Genomic DNA, 20,307 nt, shown 5'->3' with positions numbered 1-20,307 from the left:
CCTCTGCAGGTCACAGCAAACATCCATCCACCTTCACCTTCATCACCAGCAACAGTAAAAGGGAGCTGGCAGCCGACAATGGGCACAGCTTTACAACCACAGCCCCAGGTGTTCTTCAGACATGCTGTAGGGGCAGAGGTCTCAGCCCGACTCCTCTCAAGGAGATGATAAAGCAACCTGGGCAGCAGGAGACTTCTCTGACCCACAGCGCTGTGTGGACACGGGCAGGGCAAACATAGAATCATTATGGTTGGAAGAGACCTCAAAGACCATCAAGTCCAACTGCATACCAGATGCCACCATGCCCGCTAAACCCACTAAACCATGTCTTGAAGTGCCACATCTAAACATCTACTCCAGGTGCGGCCTCACCAGCGCAGAGTACAAAGGGATGATCACTGCCCTGGTCCTGCTGGCCACACTATTTCTGATACAAGCCAGGATGCTGTTGGCCTTCTTGGCCACCTGGGCACACTGCTGGCTCATGTTCAGCCACCTGTTGACAGACACCCCCAGGTCTTTTTCCGCTGGGCAGGACACCTGACAGAGCGCTGAGATTGCACACGTGGATGCAGTTCTCCCAGCACCTCCTCTGAGGGTGGAACACCAAACCCTGCTCACTCTGGTGACACTGCATTCACTGTTTCTCCTCGATCCCACAGACAGTCTTTATGATTCTGTTCTAAGGGCAGGACAAGAGAAATGAAGTCCTTGAACAGAATGAAACTGCTAAAAAAAAAAAAAAAAAGAAAAAGAGTGTCCAGGTGGACAGCAGAGAGATTTTGAGTGTCCTTCCCCTTTCCACAGCCACCACCTCACACAGCGCTCATACAGCCCTCCAATGAGCTTGGCTCCCCTGGGGCGCACCCAGTCAATTCTTACCTTAACATACACAACACTGTTGACTCGCTGTATGTTTCAGCTTCTAAATTATTAGTGTTCGTGTGAAGGGACAAACAATTCTAGAAACTTTCTGCAGCTGAAGCACCCACAACCCTGGAGCCAGGAGTGCAGCCTTCAGGGAGGCTCCCCAGATATGGCGTGTTAAATCTGCATGGCGGCTCCTCCTCCTCGACTAAAGACTTCTTGCAGCCAATGCATAGGAGAGCTCTGCAAGATTTCCAAGCAGGAGTCAGTGTCCTAAACTAATCTATTCAGAACATTTTGGGGGAAAGCTTCTTGGCTGTGTGCCTTTCATGCCTGTTCCCACACCCCAAGCCTTGCCATCAAGATGCACAGAGAAGTCAGTAAGAAAGATTCAGAATTAAAAAAACTGTGCGCTCGACCATGCATACTCCCCACTACCAGAAACGCCTCTCCCTTCTCCACTCGCCAGCTGCAGGGAGGGCAACATGTCACAGCACTGCACAGCGGGTCCATCGCACACCTCGGGAGGCAGCTGCAGCCTTCAGCAAGGGGGGTGACAGACCCATGCTCGCAGCAGCTATCATTACACTATGGAAGCACACAGCTCTTTGGTCATTAACAGCGGTCAAAGCCACCAGCATCACATCTCCAACCTGTAAAAATAAACTCTCAAGCCAGACAGTTGCCCAAACCTTGCAGAAGCTGGCCCAGCCCAACCATCCACACAACCACAGAGAGAAACCAACAAGCTGTTTTGTTACTCAGCAACCTCTATCATCCTCCTGCTTCCCCTCTTCATCCTCTTCTGTTTCTGTTTTAATCTGGGCCACTCCGAGCCGGTAGAGAGCATCACGAATTACAACCTCCCCAGGCTGGCAGCTCTGTACGATCTCCTGGATCTGCCGATTCACAATTTCCCTGCTGGTGAGGAAGTCCATGAGGCGATTATAGAGGTAATAGTGCGTGGCATTCTCAAAGGTGATGGGCCTTTGGCGGATGTTGCTAGTTTTGCTGTCATTGATAGCAGCGATGATGGCGCTGTAAGGCTCCAGCTCTCGGCACAGGGAGATGCAGTGATGCCGAGCTGTTGGATCTCGGTTGCTGTTCTGCTCTGAACCCGTGTGAACAATTCGACGTGCCGATGACTTGGTGATTGGGTGCTGAACAGAGTGTTCAGCCACAGTCATGTCTACGCTGTAGTGCTGGTCTAGCAGTTCAGGGCAGGACACATACTGGGGGAGAGAGAAAGAGAGACACACGCCAGGTAGAACAAGAAGCAATTTCCCCACAGCAAAGAGCAAGACAAAACTACCATTTGGCTGAACTCCAACGAGCACTACGACCCAGGACAGAGGGAGGGCTAACTGATACAGGTTTCCTCTAAACACCACGAAGTGGTTCTGTACACTCCCTCCTCACTTGTATGCCCTCAGAGATAATCCCAAGACACTAGCAACACTCTTCCTCTCCCATTTCTCAAGTAACAGCAGTAGTTTAAGAGAAGTGAGTTGCTGTGTCAAAATAAGCAACATCTTCAAAGTTCATGATTTGAACAGTTACAATGCACTTCCAGCACAGCTCTTCCTATTAAGGAGCACGAACCTAATACAATGCCCCAAGCAACACGTAATGCTTTCCGCTATGCTCAGAAGCTACGCGCTGGTAAAGTTGTGAGTCAGGAGACACTCATCAGGTCAAATTACCTCGAGCCACAATGCAGGTAACACACTTTTTTTTAGTTTGGGTTTTTGGGGATTTTTATTTTAAATCTCACTTGAAATTTTTCCATATTGGACTGGCACAGCAGAGTGCAAAGGCGGACATAACTAACCGTTGGAGGATCCATGGGGTCAGAGAAGCAGCCCTGGTTTTTCCCCCACATCTGAGAAGTCAGGCCAGGACAGCAGATGTCTGCACACAGTGCCACTGAAGAGGCTGTATCAACAACATACACTGGAGGCCAGTGACGTGTGGAAACCAACAAGTCCACATGATCCCGGGCATTTTCTCCTCTTACTATGTACTTTGAGCCACACACAACCTGGAAAGAAAAGGATTAACACCAAACAGCACAATAAAACTGAAAACTTATTGGGGGAAAAAAAAAAAGTCTTAAAAAAATTAAGCTCCCTTTCTCTAAAGATATTCTGTTTCCTCCTCATACACATTCACTTTATCTTATCCGGGAAGAGCCACCTCAGCACCAACATCACAACCAGGCTTGAGATCCCTAGTCGATCTTGAAGTCTCCTGCAGGACTGCTCACAGTCCAAGCCCCCGTGTCAGTGTGTTTCATTCCAAAGGCTCAGAGTGGCCCACTCCACTGCTTCTATTTAATGAAGGAGTTCCACACTGGTAGATCATATAATAATGAATAGCATAGTAAGAAAAAACACTGCTGACTCCAGCCTTTCTTACCTGATGGGGACACACTTTGTAGATTTTCCCTCCTGTGTGATGAGCAGAGGTTTGTGTGATGCTTGCCCCATTCTGTACAAACTCATAGAGAGCCAGGAGGGAGTAGCAGAGCTGGTCCTAGAAAAGACAAGCCCCAGAGAAAGTCTGTATGTGGCTAAAATTAATGGACTCCTCCAGAGAGGGAGGAGGCTGCAGGCAAGGCTTCCCAAATCCTAATGTGCACTTCCTCCAGTAACTTCCTAATCCCACACTCGGCACCATGAGGATGACAAGCAATTACACGATGCTGAGCCTGTGACAAGGTAATTACAGGCTTCCTTTCTTCTAGCCCACAAAGGTTCAATTTATTTCACCACATGGAAGTTATCCTATAATCTGCAAACACTCACTTCTAAACCACCCCTGCCCTTAGTGCAGTGAGATGAGAAGTAAATTATCCAGGATGGCAAGTTTGAATGAGGGAAAGTCAGCAAAGAACAGCTCCACTCCTACAGGTTTGTATGTGGGCAAACAAGACATTACCTTTGTGTCTGAAGTCTCCCAGGGGATGCCACACTGTGTCAGAAAGCTCTGCAGCTCTTCCTCCGTGTAAGAGCTTATCAGCTCAAGCCTGAAGATTTCTTCCTGAAGGAGCCTCACCAGGGTACTCCCATTACCTGCAAAGGCAGGAAACCAGTCTCAGCACTCATTCTCAGGAAGGGAAGTCACCAAAATAATTTCTTCTGAAGACCGCAGAAGCAGGGACTGCACAACCAACTCCCAGCAAGAGAAAGCCATGAATCGTCCTATTTCCAAAGTGCGTTACACCCCACATTTCTCTCGAACCCTTCGATAGTGAGGTCATCAGACCGAGCCCAGCAGAGCTGCAGACTCCACGGGCACTTGTCTGCCCTGTTGTTTGTAACCTTTAAATGACTGGTTGGACTGACGTGAGGATAAACAAGTGACAGAAGAGTGCAGAGAAATGTGACTGCAGTCATTGGACTGAGCAGCTCCAGGCTTACCCTTCACATCTCCTCCCTTGGTTCTTTCTCTGGAGCTCCACTTCCATGAAAGCCCACATAGCCCTTCTGCAGCTCAGCTCTCTAAAACAGCTGCAGCCCTGTCTGCAAAGCCAACTCATTATCTGCTAAGCTTGCAAAGTTTTCCTTCTTATACCTAATCCCTAAACTGTTAAGGGAACCGGGTGCTAACTAAATTTAGCTCTCGTACATCTGAGCTTATTCATCCCACGGTTTCTTGTCACGTACAGTCAGGACTAGCACATCGATCTCCCAGTCTTTTTTCAAGTTCTGTAAAAACTTATTCACCTTTTATTGAGATACCAAGCACTGCCTGCAGCTTTCACAGTCCAAGTATCAGTTGAACATGAAACAAATACTGACTGGCATTCAAGTTGCGTATGCATCCCTCTGCAATCAGATCATATCTCATTTGGGGTGCACTGCTCTCATGTCCCCCATGTCTTAAATGTATCAGAGCACATCAGTGCATTCAAGCTTTGCTGGCCAGGCTGAAGCTCAGGCTGCTAAGTATCCTGAGAACAGCTGAACTCAAACCAGTGTTCTTGCCTTCTCTCAGCAGAGGTAACTTTTAAAGAGTCATGCAATCATCAATTCGGAACTCCAAACATCACCAAAAGACTGAAGTCATCACCACGTAAAGCAAGCAGTCCCTTAACAAGCACAACTTCAGCAGTTACCTGGCACTGGCTGTGCATCCAGGTTCTTGTCCTTCTCAGTATTGATCACCATCGCTCCTCTCATCAGTGGTGGGAAGAAAGGAGCAACAATAGAGGCATCAAACTTTGTGATGGGGATGCTAGAAGGAAAAGCCACCTGCTCAATCACCTCTGTCTCCATTGTGGACCAGAAGTCTTCTACATTCACTTCACTCGATGGTAAGAATTCTGGCCAAGTAAACTAGAAAGAGCAAGAAACACACTGGTCAAATACAAATAACTGTAGTTCATTTGACAGTTCCGTGTCAGCCTCACTCAAGGCATGAGGACTACCCAGGAGAATGCTCAGCCCAAATATAATGAGATGACTTCAAGCTTCTAGAGTTCCCCACAATCACTTTTCATTGGGTGAGAGTCAAAACTATTTATTTGACATAAAAGTCAGACATCCTGCATACTACTAGCAGGGCTTTTTTCCTCTTTAATGAAGACAGCACCTGAAGGAAACTGCTGTTGGGGGAAAAAAAAAAAAAAGAATGCCTTCATGTCAAAGGAAGAAGGCCAAGTTCAGCAACTTTCATGCAAGGTCCCTACTGTCAGAGGCTGCTGGACAAAAGCTGTGGTCCAGGGACAGAGGATCTTGTTTTCCCCAAACCATACATCAACACCTCTAAGAGGAAGTGCAGGCACCACCACTCCAGCCACATCCTCCTGACAGGCATCAGCAGAAAACTGTTCACAAAGGTCTCGTGTAATTCTTGTGCATCACAAAGACCAGAGTCAGCAAAAGTCTTAGGATCTGCTTTGAACACGAACAAGATGTGAAGTTTGTGAAAAGCCTACCTCTATATTTTTCAGTGCCAGGACATTTTCCACATTCCTCTGGGCTATTTCCACCTTGGGGGTTATGCCACATATTCCACAGATCATATCATTGTAATCCCGGACTGTTAGGCATTCAAAGGCCCAGTAGCCATTGCACAGCAGTTCCTGGAGCTGAACCTGTTCATCAGGGCTCAGAGTTTTTTCTGAAAAGAGAACATGCCACTGTTACAACTTTCACTTCCTAAAGTCAGTGGAGAGGTAGCAGAACTCTCCTATGCAGAAAAAAAACAAACCTGTCCTCCAGAGAATTATTACAAAGAACTGGTCACAGAGGTACTGTTCGTTTTACAAAGTGATTTAACAGAAACATACCACACTAGAATAGGTGAGTTTTACCTTTTTATAACCTAACAATCATCACCAGTTCAGAGTCTGGTCTAAGTGTTATGGTAAAAAAACAAGAAGGAAAACCCACCAGTTTGCTCCTGAACAGAGTCCAGAATATTGCCAACAGCCACTCTGGGATCCTCTCCAAGTTTAATGTGGTTTCGGATTGCAAACAGAAGATCCAAGCTCACTAGCAACTTGTTACCCACATTGAAAAGGCCTGCAGTTAAAACAAGACAGTTAGTGTCTGTAGGGTTCCAGATCTTCCTCACAAAGAAATATATTCCTTCCTGATACGCAACATACTCATATGAGTACAGTTCAGAGGATAATGGAAACATGTGAATAGTGTTTCTGGGACTGTTCCCTATGCACTTTAGCAAGATTAGCTCCTTTCACAGATTTGCCTTTAAATTTGAAAAGCTACAAGGAACAGCAGTCAATCCATCTCCTCAGCTCCATGCTGCCTTGCAGGAGGCCCACAGTGACTGCCACTCGAGTCTCACTAGTCAACACTGAGAATCAGCGCTCTGCAGAGACAGATTTGACTATGATCTCATGGGTTGCCTTGCAGAACTCAACATTTATCACTTACACAGGGGACACCTACACAAGGCACAGTTTTCCTCCTCAAAACATTCAGATGTGTTTTTTCTCACAAATAAAGATTTACTGGCAGAAGAAGCAGAAGAATAGTGCAAGTCAAAAATTGACGGGCAGGGAATAGGCTTTTCCGTGCAAAGACAATGCCCTGATACAGTCCCAAGGCTTCTGAAGAGTTTAGACTGTAGTCATGCTGTAAGTTGGTATGCTTATATTTTTCCTACCTGTGTAAATATCAGTGAAGCTATGGAGGGCCAGACACTGCAGGTTCAAGCACACTTTGACCTGAGCTGTAACCACCTGTAACCTATTAGCTGTCAGCAGCCAGCACTCCTGAGGACCAGCAAGGGAACTGTAACAGACAAAAAAAGACAACTCAGAGTCAAGCCAACAGGTTTTTCAGTCCAGTCCTGCGGTAACTTAAAATGTTCTAGTTGAGATGAGTTCATTAGTATGCCAGTCTAAGCCATTTCACACCAGGAGAAAAAAAAAAAAGAAGTTATTTTTTAAAATGGATTCCCCTGGCAGAGTCAGGTCACTGCTCGCATTCCTTTAACATCACTACAGCATCTCTCCAGCTCCATACATCGGAAATGTAGTATTTGAGAGGTGGAGAAAATCCATGGCCCCAGCTGCCCTGGGAGAAATGTCAGCCCTATTGCTGTGGGACCAGAAACGGTGCCTAGTAACACATTCTACCTGATAGCCTGTCCTGCACACAACAAAGATTCAGGAAGGCCTGCTCCTCTACAGTACAGTTGCCGAAGAGGAAGTTCACACAGGAAAATGCCACTTGTGCCCTAGAAGCTAGCTCCCTCCCACTGGCAGGGGTTTAATTAGAGCCCACACAGGCACATGTGAGAGTCCCACATGCAGAGCATTGCAAAGCAGCCCAGCATAGAAGCAAGGATTTACAATGCACAGGTTGGTAAGTCACAAGGTGAGGGACAAGGTGCAAGATGCACTGTTCTGCAAAAATCACCGAGTATAAAAAGTATCTCTGCTGGAAAAATCTCAATTAGTACTAGCCTGACAAAAGCAAACACCCATAATTGGTATCAAGAAAATCTTTTTCGCTGAAGAAAGAAACACAACAGTAAACTACCTGACGTTTTGCTGTGGGAAACGTTTCAGCCTATGCTTTCAGCAACAGAAGGATGTTTGACAGACTCAGTGAGGAGATATCCTATGGGCTTTTATACAAATCTAGTTAAGGTAATCTAGCCTATACACTGGTAGTTTCTGAAAGTCCTTCAGGTTTCAATTTGGATCTTTGTTCCAGAAAAGGATTCACTCAAGCTCATGCTAAGCCGTGAAAAGAACGAAAACATCACAAGCAAAAAGATCCACACAGGAAATATTCAGATCAGGAAGACAGAGAAAAGGGAAATCATATAATGCACATCTATAATCCCACAAGTTTGCCTCTGTCAGCCTGAAAACATCAGAATGGAAACAAAAAAGAGATGACTAATGAAAAGGTTTTGTTTAAAGAAAGAAAAAATTACATCCAGACTTTGCAACTCTTTGATCAAGCTCTCCTGCTGTACAAAAATGGTAACTATTGTAGACTATGCTGCACAGGAGAAACAGAAACAGCTCACTGTTAACCAGCTAAGCCCTTTCCACACACATGTAGCTTATTCAGTGTCACACCAGCTTCAGTACCAGGGGCTAAAGCAAATATTATTTCAGGCATGCCTGTAACATAGAATATCAGCATGAGGTTGAAAGAGTCACAAGTCTAAAACAGAATCTTACTTCTGTCCCCCTTTGAACAATGGGCTGTTACAGAGGAGGCACTGCGCAGATGGAGACTCATAGTAGTTTGACCAGGAGGTCTGCTCTATGGTGACTGTCTCCTCACTCACGTTGGACAGGATGAGCCGCGAGCTGTTGAGTTCATGGATGAGCGTGAAGACCTCAGCCAGTTCCGATTCATTCTCTGGGATCTGCATTACCTTGCGCAACAACTGCAGGGTGGATTGACGCTGGATCTCTTTCTGGGATGGGGTTAGGGGCTCGCTGGTGTTCAGCACATCAGACTGAGCTGGACTGACCTCCTAGAAAGCAAGTCACTCACATGTTCAAGTAGGCAAGCATGGGGATGAAATATTAAGAAGCCCAAAGAAGTCATAAAAGGTAGCAAAAACACAGTAACCTTTGCAGCCAGTAGGTTTGGCTTCTAGTCTACTGCTCAACCATTGAATCCAAACAGTAGCCTCAAGCCTAAGTTACTTCACCAAAAATACTCTATTACAGCCCAGCCTTTCAGGAACTCCGGTAATACTGCTAGACCATCACAAATTTGCCACTGAACAGGAATGTTAGTGCAGAGATGGAAGATCAAGAAGGCAAGGACTACCATCAACAGGTGTATAAACAATTCTATAATCCTGGCAATCAGCACGGTCTTTCTCTACAGGGTATTAAGCACGTTCTGCTGTATAACGTGCTTAGACAGCCACGGCACTCCGCACACTTCTCCAGAAGCTAGAGGAGACAAGTGCTAAATAAGAACTAAGGGCTGCGATGTACAGAATACACTGGTCAATTACAATTTATCAACTACAGTCTTTAGACACACACCCCACAACACACATGCTAGCAAGACAAAATGCACAAGCACAGGAGAATCAAACTCTAGGTGGCTCAGAAGAACAGCAAGAACGCAAACAGGCTAATCTGTTTAATCACTCAAACTCTTCTGCCAACATTTCAATCTGTTTTTCTGCCTAGTCTAGCAGTGAGATAAACGATCAGCCCAAATACCACAGACAACAATGAACCGTGTGACAGGAATGTTAAACACATCTAGAACCAGAAAATAAGAAAAAACTAGATGAGGAAGAGACAAGCCACATGCCTCTCAAAATGCAAGCTGAGCTAAGCATGCTGCTGTTCCTTACACAGCTGCTTATGTGTGAGTTTCACACAGGCCACTGCAGTTTGTTTGGTTTTTTTAAAAAACAGTACACAAAGTTATGTTCTTCAAAATAAAAAAAAAAAAATCAAGTGGAAGAGTCAAATTACCACACAGACTAAAATGTAGCCTGTCTATATGCTGAGTGAGCATTCCAGCTAGGAACAGGACAGCTCCTTTTTTTAATTCTTCTTTTAAAACCAAAACAATTCTGTATGAGAACAGCTAACCTTTGAAACTTCAAATGCAAAAAAACCCCAAACAAAACCTAGAATTCATTACTTACATCCATGTAGAACAGCAGACAACTGAAAAACATCTTTCTACAACAAAAACCACTATATCCAGAAATAAATTCAGGTTGGAACTAAAGTTGCACTAACAAACCCATAAAAATAGGAAGCTCTAATACAAGATGTACTAATTTAATTGACATTAGCCACAAACTGGTCACAAAGTAGAGCATACTGGGGAGTTTCTTGATGAAGTCTGAAGTTCAACAAAGCTGACACAAACATACGTGACTTCGGGGGTGATTTCCCCAGCACGTACCGACACGCTGTAAGCATTTTAAGCTACAGAGACATCCAGTGGTAGAACTGAGTGCACTCAGTCTCATTCTCAGCTTGAAGCACCACTGTTGCAGGAGCTGGACAGTACAAACATCATCACAAGTATTTTCCATAGGACGTCATTCTGTTAGAAAAGCTTACCATAATGAAAAAAAAATTAACATGTTCCCATGGGCACTTGCAAACTAAGGTACTTCCCTGCCCAGCCCATAATAGCCATTTAATAAGACAAAATATTCTGAGCCTTACCGGGGATTTTACTGTTTTCTCGGCTCTGTCTTTGGCAAGATTGTATCCACAGCTTGGACAGATTCGTGGCTTGTGCCTGTTTGTATACACGTAACTACAAGATGGGTTCTTGCATTTCCCTCTGCCACGTGATGTTGCCAATCCCAAATCCTAAAGGGCACAAAAAAGATGTTTGCCAATCTTGACTTTTAGATGCTTTAGACTTTTGACAGTTGGAGTCTATGATCTTAAAGGTCCTTTCCAATCTAAATGATTCTATGCCAACAAGATTCTAGAAAAGTCTGCTTGAATATTGTATGCTTTTTCCCCACTTTATAACACCTCGTTTAAAGGTCAAATACCAGGCCCTGTCACTTTCAGAGAATACTTTAACTGGAACTCAGACATTTTGGGGCCAGTTCCAGAGACCAAACACTCACACATTAAATTCATTCAGAAACCACTGATTCTCCCTACTGAACTGAAGGAGGGGATGGAGATTATGCGAGGATATGAAGAAAAATACAGTTCTTAACAAGGTCCCAAACATGACTGCAACAGAGTACAGTCACCTTGGATTAGGTCAACAGATGACATACAACGTACAGATTGTCTCGTATTAAATACGAGATAAATTTCTGCAAGACAGTAAAACAAATGTCACAGAATGGTCTCATCCCAGAGATGAGACTCCCCACGGCATAAGTCAGACCATCTGAAAAATTCTCACCAAAGTTACGGTGCAGCTGTACTTGTAGGAAGGGAATATGTCTGGTTTGACCTCCACTACTTTAACCTGAGACGCCCTGCTGGTCAAAGCACTGTGGAGCTAGAGATTGAAAGCAGAAAAAACACCACCCATGAGACAGCTACTACTGAATGCATACATCCTGTAAGCAATATCTACTAACATTTTCCCCCCCCCAAGAAATCAATTAATGTTCATGTGATACCAGAGGACTACAACACACTGTTTTGCATATCAAGCCATTACAATTCAAACAGAAGTATTCCAGCATCTTGGCATACTCAGTCACATTTCACAGGTGAAAGACTCAGTACTCAGTATTGCATGTCAGATTATCAAAGCACTATCAGATCCTCAAAACATCTTCTGGAAGTATCTGGGAGGTTCTCAAAGCAGCCAACAGAAGGATTGTCCAACAGCATCTCTCAGTTCGGTTCCTACACTCAGTCATCTTGCATTCATGCTGCTTTCGAGCCATATCATAAAAACTGTCAGTCACAGATCTCATCATCATAAGGTTGCTACATTTTTATGTTCTACTTCTCACCACTTGGGTCATATCCCTGATCTGAGGAAAAAGAAAACCCAGGAAAATAATATGAATTTCAAAAACAAACCATAGGTACCTTTCGCTCCTCGGCACTCGGTGGCTGCAGAATCGACTGGCCCAATTGTTTCAGTGTACTGGGCTTCAAGCCTGATGTTCTCACAGGGGAATGCTTGTCTTGAAGGAGGAAAGGAATACAGCAGGTTAGACATGAGAAAACAGGTCCTGTTTCATTCTGCCATCTTTGGTAAATGCCACCACAGTCACGTGAGATTTTCCCTCTGAACTTGAAATGATGCAAACAGGTGTTTCATGGCCCATTTACTGCACTCTCAGTTAGAAAGAGTGGGTTTCATTAGCATAGGTCACTATCTCCCTTCAGGCATATCTTCTTATTTGACAGAGACCACTTCAATGTGGTGAGGAAAGACAACTGCTCCCAAAGCATACAAGAGAATACTGCTTTTACCGGTATTCACAAAGGTCTGTCTGTTGCTAGGCTGCTCAGTGCTGGCTTCTCTCCCCACAGTGACTGGTGCAGGTAGAATGGCTCGCATGGGTCTTGCTGCAGCCAGCAAGGAGGGCTTGGGTCTTGGTTTACTCTTTACTTCTTGTCCTTTGTGTGCAGCAGCTGGAGCATCAATTCTGAAACACAAGAGTTACAACTGGAAAAAAAAATCCATTGATTTCCCCCTCAGTTTCAGTTTTCTTCTCTTCCCTGAACTCTGTTTTATTAGCACAATAATCGCAGCTATTGCAGTAGAAAGGAGAAACAGTGCTAAGGATACATCTGCCCTATGACTGCAATTTAATTGTCACTTTAAAAAAAATTAGCTCTGATGGACAAAATCTCAAAGGAACAATCCTGCACTGGCACAAAACAGACAGCAAACAGAACAGGTCTTAGAGGAAGCACTGCCAACAGCCTTCAGTTTCTTGGATTAGTCCCATCAGCACACAACAGACATCATACGCTCCCATAACATATGGAAAGCTGACTCACCCCATAGGTTTTTTTGCAGAGGCATTTGGACTCAGCACGTCAGAAGATGGTGGCATCCCCAGCCCTATGCTCTCTTTTTCTGCCTGCTCCAAAGAAGAGTCTCCTTGCTGTTGGCCCTCTTGACCCAGCGTCACTCCAACAGCGCTCCCTCTGTCTTCAGCAAGCACATTGTTTGCAAGAACATGAGCCTCGGAGATGATCACTTCCTCCCACTCCGTCTCCTGCATTTGCCCTCCAACAGGCACAGCATTTAGCAGCTGGCTGACAGCTTCAGAGCTTTCCAAAGCAGACTTGGAGGTACTCTCGCTAACAGCTGCCGTTTCCGTGAATACTGACTGTTGACCTCTTTTAGCTGCCGGAATTTTAAGAGAGGTGCCTGAATTTGGCTCAGATTTGCTTTTTGGTTGCTTTTCCTGGAAACAAAGAGATAGACACATTTCAGAGCTTCAGGTTTTCACAGATAAGTAAGTTCCTTTCACATATGCCAGGTTTGCCATGGCCTATTTAATGCTGGATCAAAACAGCAAAATCCTAAGTGTTTAAGCAGTGAATTGCAGGAGAGCAGAAAAACATCATCTCCTACGACTGCAAAGTCCCTGTTAACATTTTGTCTAGCCTTCTGGCCCTTCATATATTATTTTTAGACACTGTTTACTTTGAAGAATCAATCTTCCTTAAACTCTCTCAAATATCACCGTTAGCATTGAGATCACAAACTCACCCACTACCCTCTGTAACAAGGACCCACCTCCTACACTCCCCTTTCATAGCTTCAGCTCCCTAACGCTGTTTGTTCTTCCACACTATTGAGGAATCAAACAGAACTAGATAGAGAACTTGCATCTTTTGGATACATGCGTTCAGAAAAGCACGCATTTGAATGAGTCAGGAAACAGTTACTTAGGAAGTTTTTTTTTACTTTAAGAAAAATGTTACCTTAAAGACAAAGGCTACAGAAACCACGTATTGGGTTCAACGAAGGTACGATTGAACACTGAATCAGTAATATGCAAAAAGGTATCAGAAATGGAATCGAGAGCTTCTGGCATGAGAAACACTTTAATTCTAAGCTCTCTACAGAGTTCATACTTAGAAGGATAATCTAGATTTTTAAAAAACAAACATCTTCTAACCTAGTCCCTTTCCTTCCTAAGGAACAGGAAGGTATATATATATTTAGTTTCAGTTCTACTGATGTTACTACCGGTTAAAAAAAAAATGCTGGTGCATCTTTTTCCCAAGGCATGACACCATAAAAACAAGTGGAACTGTTCATGCAAACGTGTTCCCAGAAGAGCAGAGTAAAACTGAAAGACAAAAAAAAACCCTACCTCTAAAACCTTTCAGGTTTAATCAATGTAGGATTTAATAGGAGCAAGAATGCCATATTAAGGTAGAAACACGTTTTTTTTCAGTTAGCCATCTATCTACTTCAGCAGGTTTACAGAACAAAAGCTAAGACACCATCATCGCTATTTGTCTCCTACCACGCAGGAAGCCCAGCCATCAGCTCAGACACTACAGAGGTTGTAAGCTGCCTAAAAAAGTTCTTGTCCCTAAATGTTTAATGGATCTAGACACAACACAAAGGAGGCTCAGAACAAATCCACATAAAGCCACCGAATGTCAATGCAAATTTTCACACTGAGAACATGCTTTAACTTGTGCCTGAGGAGTCTTGTTTCAGACAGAAATTTAATGAACACACATCTGTTCAGAGGTGACTAATTACCATGACATCGCCAAGGTTTAAGGACCAAGTGGTTTTTGCTGTATGCAGCTAGTAGAGATGCCAATAACTTAAGCAGAGTAGGTATCATGTGGAGAAAGACTTTTCCACTCAAACAAACTTCACAACTCCACCAACACCTGAGAATTTCCTTCCAGTCAAAGGTCAGAACATCATGAACAATTAGATACATGGCCACGAGACAACAATACCCGACAGCACTTCAGCTTCCACTAGATCAACTTCATTAGCTAGCTCCCAAAGGGATCACATACCTCCTATAATTGAGAATTGTTCCTCCTCTCTGTTGAAAAAATAATGTTGAAAGACCACAGAAAACCTCAATTTGCAGAAGAACTTCAAATACTTATAAATTACCGCAAAACAAATGGTTCAACCAAATTCCTGAGCTTAGTAGGGCTGAAGCAGAAAGAACAGGCAATGCCTTCCAGTCACAGGAACTACAGCGCAGGAAGAGGGCCAGAAGAATGTCTATTCTCGCAATGAGAGAGCGTTATCAAATGCAGCCCCATCTATTCTAACCGACACCATTACAAGTGGCATCTTTGCCCAAGGTGTGGTGATTTTGGGTCTCTCTCACCTGGGCCAAGTGTACTCTGCAATGGTGGCTTGCTCCAGCACAAGCACTGGAACACAAGTGCAGGGATCAATTCTGGCATATCTGACCTCCTGTCTGAGATCTACAGGTCTAGAAATATCGCAGGCAACCACAAAACCAGCACTTTTTGTCTGAAAAAATCAGGGAAGGAAAGGCAAATTTACCTTTGGGATCCATTTCCCTCCCAGGAAGTTCCCACACATCGGGCATTTTGGCGGCTTATGCCTGGTGACGTATGTGAAGGAACAGCCAGGATTGGTGCAATTTCCATGTCCCCTGCGAGTATAGGTGGTTGTCTGAAATGAGAGTTGTCAAGAATTTCTCTACAGAGCTGAAAAACAAAGCTGTGCTCATCACTCCCTTCTTCCTCATTAGCACTTCACAAACGTTATTCAGCAAATCACCAGCCCTCCACTATTATTCCCTTTATTGATCAACGACCACACAGTTGATTCAGAGTGAGTCAGCATCATAACTACTCTAAATCTAAATGCTCAGGCTGTACAAGAGCCTTCAGTATTATAAGAATTTCGATCAAACTGCAGAGCAGAAATGAACAATGCATACAACCTACTGGAGAAGCTAACCTTGCATTTACAGTGATGTAACAGTTCTCATTATGATTTTTTTCATATTCATAAAAGATGGTAGAAAAATGACTCAAACAGCAGTCCACAGTGAGGCAAGATGCAATTAATAAACTCTTATCAATGGGGCAACAAGACTTGAAGACAAACACTCATGATGTAGAGGAAGCTTTCATCAGCAATTTGTTGTTGTATGCAATGGTCAAGTACTCCCTGGTGCTTCAGTGTAACTTGCTATAAACCACTGTAACACCAGCAGCACCACCAGGCACTATTTATAAAGACAGCTAAAGCAGAATCTGTCATCTTTGCCAGGACAACTGCATCAACACATTGAGGTTTTGTCAGCACAGCACTTCTCAATGTTCTGTACTCAACACTCCCGAGGGAGCTGTTGTGCTGTAAGTCCCTAACTCGGTACATTTTTTTCTAGAAATGCAAGCGCTGCTTTCAAAGAAATGAGAAAATTTAAGCTAGGTACTTCTCAGGAACAAAAATCGGAGGTATTTCCATTCTCCCTAAGACAGCTGGGAGAATAACAAACTATGCACCACTATAAATATCTGTTGTGTTCCACCAGCTGGAAGCACAGAGGACCTGGAAAACAGGATTTGATGCTAGCTTATACAACACAAGGAGCTGCAGTGCTGACTGTACAATGAGGTCCTAAAATGACTACAGAAATACAGATGGCTGGAGTGGTTAGATTAGCAAAATACTACTATTCTTCCTTATGCAATGGGCCACACAACCTTTTACATGGGTTCTCAAAACAGGTCACTGCTCCTCTCCTGTCACACAGTCAAAGCGACAGCCATCCACGGGACTGGGGAGTTCACGTTTTCCTGTCACAAGAGCAGATTCTTGCCCTTAAAGGGATGGACACTGGCATTTTATGAAGACAAATACACATCCAAGTAGAGGATGTAGATGGCTACACAGACCCTGAAAAGGGCAACAGAAACTGCTGTTGCTGAGATGTGTTGCAATAGCATTATCTGCTCCACCTGATTCCAAGAACTCCTTGAGGAAGCAGGCAACAGAAACAGGCCCCTATAAGACACTCTAGGAAGTCAGAGGCCCCTGTTAGCATGCACAAGGCATAACACCAGGGACAAGAAATACATCAACTGACATGATGACTCCAAATTGGATCATCTTTAAGAACTGGACCGTGATCAAACCCTTCCTACTCTAACATCTTTAAGACAAACCTATGGAAACATATCCGTATCTTAAAATACCATACAAGACTCTAAATTTCTTACCAATTTAATTGATGCTGGGTTCTCCACAACAGAATGAGCTGGCAAAGGTAACATAATAAACTGCGCAGCAGGTGTGGACGAGCTACTCTCTTCAGTATCCTAAAATGAAGTCAAAGGGAAAATACATGCAGAAAACAAGAGACATGGTGACCCGTGTACCACCCTCTCATGAACGCTACCATTGAACATATGTCTTAAGGACTGATGAGACCAGAAAGCAAGAAAGAAGAGCAATCATTTCAAAAGCAATAGCCTTGCCACGTCTACTCTGGAAACTACCAAACTCTTCACAGCTTGAAATTGAAAACAGCAGATCCACTTCTTCACAGAATAAGGTTTTCTATAACCGATCCTTAACACTTCAACTTAAAAGGACTTGCTTTTACCTCTCTGCAAAGAGACCTATCAGGACCACAGAGGTAACTTTTTTTTTTTCCCTCCCCAAAATCTTGTAATCCAACTGCAGAACCCACCCCAAGTACTGTTATAAGAAACAATTACAAAAACTCAAGTAGTCATCTTAAGACACAAGTGATATCAGCATATGGCAGAGTTAACCTGCAAACAGAGACGCTATAATCAAGTTACAAAAGTTGCTGTTTCCCTCATCACTAAGCATAAGCACGCTGGGCAATACAGGATCTCCTGCAACCACGAAGGATCTTAAGTAAAATGTGTTAAACAGCAAGCGGACATTTCAGGTGAGACTCTGGCAGGAGTCTGAGTGTAACTAGAAAAACTTACCCTCCCAGTCACCACGGTCACCACAGACACACCATCTGAAACCTGAGGACGGGCCACAGCAATGCTCCCATTGGAGATGTCTGTGGAGCTGCTAACCAGAGTCTCTTCAATAACTACTCGAGCTGTCTGATACGGTTGCCCTTCTATTTCCAAAGAAGCCTCATCCAAGAGGATATCTCCAGTCACCTTCTCTGTCACGGGCCCAACATAGTGAGAGAGAACCTCTGACGCAACCACTTCTTCCACAGCATCTGGCTGACCAAAGGAAGCAGTCTCTTCTGCTAGTCCTTCAATGGCAATGCACTGCTCAGAAATGCCAACATGGCTTGAGTCCACAGAAAGGATGTTTTGCACAGCATCACGGGAGACATTTGTGACATTAGGGGAAGCTGTTAACCCTTCAGATGCTGTCTGACCCTGTGCCACACACAGTTCCAGTGACTGCCTGCTCCTGTCTTCTTGAAGAGTGGTTTTGGGAATAATTATATAATCTGAGCGAGGAAGAATCTTACGGAAACCTGGAATGTCTGGAACTACTGCAGTTCGAGTGGACAGCTTGGAATTCTGTTGGTAAAAACAGAGTATGGAATAAATTAATACAAGAAAAAGAAGAGATTCAGTTCTCAATCCTGCTATTTTAGTGCCTGGAGTTTTAATGCTTTCCTGAAACAGCTTGCTGGGAATTCCTCCACATGACAGAACCTGCAGAATCCCTCTCAGCCTTGGCTTTATCATCCACTTTACCATCAATCACCTTGATGACATGACACAAAAATAACTACCATCCCTGTCAGCGGGTACTAGTCATATCCATCTTGAATTTCAAAACATTATCCCTTGACTGAGCAGAAGGCAAAACCAAGAAGTAGAGGCCTCACACACCGCTTCTTTATAGGCTGTCCTAAGCAGAAATACAAACTGGAATCTGCAGTTAAATGATTCTCCCACACACAGTGCTGTATAAGCAGTTAAGTGCCTCTCTATTCACATGGCAAAGAACTGCCAGAAAGATGACTTACCGGGTCTAATCCCTCTTTCTCTAGCTTGGCTTTCTCCAAGTAATAACTTTTTTCAGCCACACTGAGCAACCTCCAGCTCTCACTGATCTTTTTGTTGATTTCAGACTGAGGGAGGTGGGGGAGCTCTTGCTGTACTTTCAAGTAAATATCATAATAGTACAGGAGGTAAGCAGATCTGAAATGCAAACAGAAACTGAAACATTAACATCATTCTACATAAATTCCTTTGGAAAAAGAAATCCACAAGGTTTACATTTGTCTCAAGGTCAAATGACAAAAATGTTACATTCAATCCTACTTGTAAATGTATTTTTTAACCTAATGAAAACTGGGATTCTGAGAGAACCTCTGAAGTAAGGAGAAACAAGCCCAAAGCAAATCATTCTGGGGTACATAAACTTTAGATTGAGCAACGGTAGCACCCGTAAAGACAAGGATGTCAGACTGGGCCCAAAGTGTCAAGCTAATGTTTTATATATGATATTTTACACTATGAAGTATTCCAAGCGTGCTGCAAAGTTCGCTCTTATCAGAAACAAGGAAAACTGTTCCCATACCCTACACAGGAGTTAAACAAAGACAGAAAGAACTTACCTAGGTTTTTTAGCTTTTTCTCCATGATCACCAGTACTTTTGTATTTCTTTTTCTTCTTAGACGGCACTGGTGATGCATAAGCATAAGTGCCCTCTATTTCCTCCATTACCACAGTTACTTCAGTGCCATCATATGGAGCCTCCATTGCTAAAAACACGTTTTATGTTACACACTTGCCAAGTTATACACTACTTCTCCCAACAAAAACTGCCCTTAATCACCTTTGTAAACTGATAGCATCATTGGCATGTAAGTTTGACTCTAATTAGGCAAGATAACATGTTAGCTATTTATCTATTTTTAGAAGAAAACACCTTTATTACTATGACCTCCATACCATCAGTTTAATGCAGACACACTGCATCTGCACTTAAAAGCTGCAATTCCCCAGGAATCCCTCAGATAAGTTTGGTAATCTAGAACAAGCCTTATGCCCAGCAAGCAGGTGTCCAGCTACAAGATATCACAGCCACACTTGCAAAAGGAAGGCCAGAGACTCAATAAGCATGGAAGCCTCATAATCCTCTTACCCACTAGAAGATATCTGGGGCTCCTCACCTAACACCGATGACAGCTCCAGCCTCCGGGGCGCTGGGAGGCAAAGAGGACACGAGAAGCCTCAGGAGATAAAGGGCAACACTACCTGGGCTCAGGTGCAGCCCACGCATAACCCGCATCTCGGCCTCACGCAGTCACTAATCCCGGGCAAGCCAAAGCCTGTTAAACGGAGGTCCTGTCTCTTCCACTGCGCCCGAGGCGAAGCTGAGCGGCAGAGGCCCCCTTCGGCCCTGGTGAACCTTCCCCCTCCCAAGCGCCCCCCGAGGAAAGGCCCCTGCGCCTCGGTCACTCACTGGGCAGCACCGGGGACGAGCGGTCGGACAGACAGCGCGCTGTAGTCACGTCCCAGCCGGGGCGCAGCGGCGCGGAGGAGGCAGCGCCGGAGC

The 20,307-nt window shown here is 44.2% G+C and overlaps 1 protein-coding gene across 1 annotated transcript; it reads right to left on the bottom strand.

Annotated features, from left to right (window-relative positions):
* Nucleotides 1-1,628: 1,628 nt before the first annotated feature.
* HMGXB3 (HMG box domain containing 3) lies at nucleotides 1,629-19,508 on the bottom strand. The gene is made up of 19 exons (XM_009703044.1): nucleotides 19,363-19,508; nucleotides 18,769-18,943; nucleotides 17,750-18,313; nucleotides 17,006-17,104; nucleotides 15,315-15,446; nucleotides 12,803-13,215; nucleotides 12,269-12,444; nucleotides 11,879-11,976; nucleotides 11,235-11,333; nucleotides 10,526-10,675; nucleotides 8,543-8,844; nucleotides 7,006-7,133; nucleotides 6,267-6,398; nucleotides 5,810-5,994; nucleotides 4,988-5,207; nucleotides 3,808-3,941; nucleotides 3,286-3,402; nucleotides 2,699-2,908; nucleotides 1,629-2,099 (listed from the first exon to the last, which is right to left on the bottom strand). Exons 1-19 carry the CDS (start codon nucleotides 19,506-19,508, stop codon nucleotides 1,629-1,631), a joined length of 3,951 nt encoding a protein of 1,316 aa, XP_009701346.1.
* Nucleotides 19,509-20,307: the final 799 nt, after the last annotated feature.

The sequence above is a fragment of the Cariama cristata genome, unplaced genomic scaffold (genome assembly GCF_000690535.1).
Source record: "Cariama cristata isolate BGI_N322 unplaced genomic scaffold, ASM69053v1 scaffold21850, whole genome shotgun sequence".
NCBI lineage: Eukaryota > Metazoa > Chordata > Aves > Cariamiformes > Cariamidae > Cariama > Cariama cristata.
The sequence above is the reverse complement of the archived record's forward strand: the minus strand, read 5'-3'. Positions and strand labels throughout refer to the sequence as shown.